The sequence below is a fragment of the Cydia pomonella genome, chromosome 8, assembly GCF_033807575.1.
Source record: "Cydia pomonella isolate Wapato2018A chromosome 8, ilCydPomo1, whole genome shotgun sequence".
Lineage (NCBI taxonomy): Eukaryota > Metazoa > Arthropoda > Insecta > Lepidoptera > Tortricidae > Cydia > Cydia pomonella.
Window position 1 is genome coordinate 9,465,461 of NC_084710.1, and position 6,000 is coordinate 9,471,460.

The 6,000-nt window shown below is 37.4% G+C and overlaps 1 protein-coding gene across 1 annotated transcript in view; it reads left to right on the plus strand.

Annotated features, from left to right (window-relative positions):
• Nucleotides 1–5,756, plus strand: part of LOC133520509 (myosin heavy chain 95F) — a 61,950-nt gene extending 56,194 nt beyond the window's left edge. The window contains exons 23-27 of the mRNA XM_061854973.1: nucleotides 851–971; nucleotides 1,917–2,034; nucleotides 3,229–3,414; nucleotides 3,890–4,029; nucleotides 4,513–5,756. Coding sequence (XP_061710957.1) covers nucleotides 851–971; nucleotides 1,917–2,034; nucleotides 3,229–3,414; nucleotides 3,890–4,029 — 565 coding nt within the window. The 3' untranslated portion in view covers nucleotides 4,513–5,756. The remainder of the gene's footprint in view (nucleotides 1–850; nucleotides 972–1,916; nucleotides 2,035–3,228; nucleotides 3,415–3,889; nucleotides 4,030–4,512) is intronic.
• The last annotated feature ends 244 nt before the right edge of the window (nucleotides 5,757–6,000 follow it).

Below are 6,000 nucleotides of genomic sequence, written 5' to 3' on the forward strand. Positions count from 1 at the left end.
ATAAAAACATGGAAAAATTACGGTACTCGGTTTTAAGGTTGAATACCTGTCTAGGTAGTAGATAAAAAGCAAAAAGTGCAATTAAATCTTAGTATTGTCGAGTCGTGCATCAATCAATATTGACTGATTATCGTTCGATCAAGCATTCTATGTATATCGATCAAGTTGGTATGGATGGAAACTTTTTGCATAGATCCTGAATAGCATTTTACAGATTATTAAAATAAGACTGTTGTGTGTAATTTTTTTGATTATTTTAAATTCCTATGAGCTCTTATTACCTTATCAGTGGGGTAATTTAGTTTTGTCGATAAAAGTTACTGCATGCGTCTTCAGACTTGCATCTTGCTTCTACTTTGATAATTATCGTTTTGCACTGTAATTTAAAGCACTTACACGCTCCGAATTTGAAAATCGTCTATTTCCGTCTATCGGTATTTCTGTACTTGAGCAATGGATGATTTTTTTAATTTCGGTCTTCGCGGTAGCTCCCTTCTGTTTTATCAAATTTGTTTATTCAGTTTTTTGCATTATAGACAACAAAATTTTTGGTACTGATAGTATTTCTGTCTCAATAAAGTAATTAAGTTGTGTACTGGTAAATCGCTTGAACTTAAATATGACAGTTATGTAATAAATGAAATAGGTAATTTACGGATGTTGACTATAGTATTCTTTTTAAATCTTATTAAGATACTAATTTGTTCTTTATAATACCTGTACGAATGTGTTGTTACTAATATCTGTAGGACTACGTGAGATATTATTTTTGAACAAAACTGCATGTAACTGCATGTTAGTTTTATTTCACCGCAATACAGTTTGCAATAACACGCGTTTGGCTTTGTAGATCCGAGCGAGTTAGGATGCAGCAGGCCATGCAGGGCAAGCAGAAACACGACTTGTCCAAGTGGAAGTACTCCGAGTTGAGGGACACCATCAACACGTCGTGCGACATCGAGCTTCTAGAGGTCAGTGGACAGTCAGCCGGGGTTGCGGGCGCTAAATTTGATTGCATAGGAAATTTATTAGTTCATTGCAGAGTAGCGGTGATCGATGAGTTATAGTTGATGCAGTTGGCCCTAAGATTCGTGTTTGACATTGTCTTTCTGTTTCACTCATCCAAGCCTCAGTAAAAACAGTGATGCAGGAGACTTTTACTTTGTAGTAACAGCGACATCTCAACTGGCCAATAGGGATGTTGACTGTATTTAAAATAATTTATTTCACGCCATGCATGAAATAAACACCAGAACATTGATGGAGAAACGTAGACAGAAGTTATTTTTAAACACAATTTCTATTTTACAAACCGTATAGAACTATAAGGAGTGTAGGTACTTTGATCGTGACGTCATTTCTAGAGGTCAGTGGTCTTGGTCAAATTGTACAATAACTTACCTAGTGAAGTGAAAAATTGTAAGTCATTAAAAATGTTTAAAACCAAGTTGAAGAAATATATCAGTGATAATGTATATTAAGTATCATCGACTAGCTGGATGTGATTGTAAACCACGTATGAAATTGTTTATAGTTTAAGCTCATTGTAAGTGAACTTTTGTTCTTTATGAGTAATAAAAAATCTTTAAACCCATTTGCTAGTATTTCATATAAATTCCATCTTTTTGACAGTGCGAAAAAAGAAACTGATTCGATTTGTAGTCAAATACCCTATTGGTGGCCTATGTTTTGCATTAAGGTTTACGAAGTTATTATACGGTCAATAACGTTATCTAAACTTATTGTTCTCCTACTTGGTTTTTCGTCCCAATACGATGAAAGCTGTCTGTTGTTATCTCATTAGCATGGCTAGTTCTTTATGGGAAAGTAGTTATTTTCTCAGGCAGCTAGATTTTAAGGCGGCAAATTGAAAAAGTGTAAGCGCTAAGTAAAAACTGATATTTGTTGTTATTTAGGCATGCCGACACGAGTTCCATCGGCGCCTGAAGGTGTACCACGCCTGGAAGGCCAAGAACGCGCGCAAAACGACCATGAACGAGCAGGAGCGGGCGCCGCAAAGCATCATGGACGCAGGTACTATACGTACATATATTGAAACTTGCGCGGTGGGATCAGTGCGCCCGTGCGGGGTGCGCGGCCTCGCGGAGCCTGAGGCCGGCGGGGCCGAGCGCGAGGCCCACCAGCATGCTGAAGCAACTTGCTACCCGGATTTTTAAGGTTCCGTAGCCAAATGGCAAAAAACGGAACCCTTATAGATTCGTCATGTCCGTCTGTCTGTCCGATTATGTCACGGCCACTTTTTATGTATTCCATGGTCCTGAAAATTACTTCAGTAAAGTTTTTTTGTATTACAAACATACTTATACTTTATAGAATTAATTGTATTGAATCTAGGTTATTATTTGCTACACTATCGCATTGGGTAACTTTTATGATAGCTGTACTATAAATAATGTGAACATGATATAATAATATAACTGTTATAAATAAATAAGGCCCGAGGAAGGCCAAAACGCGCGCAAGACGACCATGAACGAGCAGGAGGAAGCAGGTAGGGGTCACTGGTGTCACTATTTACCATAATTTGTGAAGAAAAAAAAAAACAAAATGTTTAACCTCTTTGACCTAATATTGACGTAGGTACGTGCTTGAACGGGACGTAAGAAAACATACGTGTAGGTTTTTACACGGATTTTTAGTCAGGTTGTTTAGTTACCGCCATTGTTTTGGTTTCCTTTCGTAGACTTATTAATAATTCAAATACGGAACACTATATCTAGGGATAAAAAAATATTAACACCTAAATTTGCATCACGGATAAGGAACACCGCCATGGAATCACCCGTAGGACGATTCTGTACAAAATAAAGATAAGCATGTAAAGGCGACTATAGGTTAAAATTCTAAGATGTAATCCTCGCACATCGTCATGGCTCCGCCGTTTTGAAAAATCCATAAAGGAATCGATCAAAAGATTCTATAATATAATTATTAACTATTTGCTCACGAAATTTCACGGATGAGAAATGCGACCTGCAGAATACATCCGAACTTATGAAAGCAAATTGCAATCTGAAACAGAGACTTCGCGCTCGCCGAGATAATAATGCAGGGTGACCAGTTTTAATAAATTTATTATTTTTATAGTGCAGTATCATTATGTTAATATCCTTAAACTTATCTGCAAGTGAGTCTCACTGATTTATTTTATATATCGCTCGAATAGCCCTCTTCCGTGTAATAGACATATGTATGTCGTCCGTGCAGCCAAGACTCCCCGCCTGGCAGCCAAAGGCGACGTGCTCGGGGCGCGGCACCGCTACTTCCGCATCCCCTTCGTGCGGCCCGCGGCGGCCGACCGGCGCGGCTGGTGGTACGCGCACTTCGACGGCCAGTACGTCGCGCGCCAGATGGAGCTGCACCCCGACAAGGCGCCCGTGCTGCTGCAGAGCGGTCAGTCGCGCGTACACACGTTACATTATTGAACATACCGAGGGTGTTATGTACATAGTACCCTCGGCCACACCAACAAACTAAAATAGCTATAGAAGCCTGACTACACCACAAAAATCACCTCACGTGTATCGGTCGTGAGTGATTTAGCTGTACACACGCAACAAGTAGAACGTAAGAAGTTTGACTTTTTTACAATGTTATTTTAAAGACTGATAAGATTTATTTATTTAAACTTTATTGCACTTAATGCCTTAAGGCATTCTCTAGTTCCTCTACCAGTCAACCCCAGGCCAAAACAGAAACTCTTGAATGTGGGTGCACTGCCGAACCGGGTTAATCCCGATGGCAAAAATATCCTAATCTTACGGCCCTTGCACTTTATCTTGTCACGTGGTCCACGATACGCTTGCGTGCTTTAAATTGATAATTATTTATTGTGTAAACGCCCTTATTTTATTTGCTTTTGTCTCAGGCGTGGACGACATGCAGATGTGCGAGTTAAGCCTGGACGAGACGGGGCTGACGCGCAAGCGCGGCGCCGAGATCCTCGAGCACGAGTTCGAGCGCGAGTGGGCGCGCCACGGGGGCGCCCCCTACCACAACAACAGATAGGTAACTGTCATAACAACAACACATGGGTAACTTTCATAACAACTCATATGTAGAACTGAACAACACACGGGTAAAACTGAACAACACTTGTGTAACTACCACATCAACAGATAAGTAACACACAAAACTCTTGTGTATTAACTACCACATCAACAGATAGGTATTACACAAAACACTTGTGTAACTACCACATCAACAGATAGGTAACACATAAAACTCTTGTGTAACTACCACAACAACAGATAAGTAACATACAAAACTCTTGTGTAACTACCACAACAACAGATGGGTAATACACAACAACAGTTAGGTACCTACTAGTATAACAAATAAATAACACATAACAACACCTAGGTAACACACAACCACATATGTAACTACTAGGTATTTAACACACGACAATAACAACATGTGTAACTACCACAATAACAAATAAGTATCACACTATAACAACACCTGTATAACTTATGTTTTATGCTACAGGTACCCAATAATCGTGGCGGACATCAAGAAAACGTGACATAAACAGCGAAACGCAACGTATCATAATAATTTAATTAACAACTAATTCTATCTTAGTAGAATTAGTAGAGTACATTATAGACCTACACAAAACTTAGTGCTTTTCGATGTGCCTTCACAGGTTCCTAGTATCATAAACATCAAAGTGCAATAATTAGGCTTGGGAATTTTTGTAGAACACTGTATCGTAAGAGCCATGGAGTCTTTTGTAACAAAATATTTTTAATGGTTACATTGATATTAAGAATTGAAAAAAGTAGTTAGACATTTGTGGGTATGTATTTAATAAGATAGCCATTATATGGTAAGACTAACGCTTTTCATGAGTTAAAGAAATCTTTAGTTAAGTATACTGATTAATGCGTGAGAAAAGAGCCTCCACTTCTCAATAACGAAATCAATTATTTCAATTATTTCGATCTTATATCTACTATATCAACTCCATGATATTTCTGTACAACATATTGCTACAAAAATTCCTTAATCGAGCAACTTTACACAAATTTAGATGCATTATCTAGCTATCATTTCATTCAAGTAGGAGATTACATACGAGTATAAGTTTATTGTAAAAAAAAAAAAACAAATGAATTATACATTATTTGTATCACTTTGAAGTACAATGAATTCATTAGTTGATGTTTTAAATTACAGTGTAGCTCCTAGTTCGAATGAAACGGTTGTAGAAATTAATGCATAAATCGTTTACATTTGTAGTTGTTAAATAAATAAATTACATATTACTTAATAATAGTAATTTAATAATAGACAAAAGTATAAAACTTATTTCAAAAAGCTAATAAGGTGCTGGAAAGGAAATAGCAGCTATTTTATAAAATATATGTGTATGTCTAGCGGGTGATGAGATAAAAGAAAATCTACTTATACATTTTACAGCTACTACTTATACTTCGTGTTTGATCAGTGTAGTTAGCGCAATGTGTATTATTGAAACGTATGAAAGTATTTTAACAGTATTTATTTTATTTGTACATTCCTTTAATAAAACATTTCCCAACAAAAACGTCCATACATTCCTAATCGAAGACTTGTACAACTTTTTTTATAGTTTTGGTATTGTTTTATGAAGTACAATTGTACATATAATCATACCGTGTGCCTTTTAAAGTTATAAGCCAGAATACTGCTATGTATTTATGTAATGTGTATGCTTTACCAAATAAAAGTAACGTGAATTTGAATAAGTTTTTTTATATACCCTCTCCGACACATACACTTACAGGTTGTTTTTTTGTAAATCCTGTTAACTTTGGCGTTTGACTAAGTACATTTTTTTATAGCCGCATACAGTGTCCCACTGCTAGGCACAGGCCTTTCCCTTAGACCAGCACGCCCTAATATTATGGGTCGCGACCCACTGGTGGGTCGCAAGCGAAATTTGAGTGAGCCCTGAAACATAAGGCGACATACCGACCGATCGGGTTAACA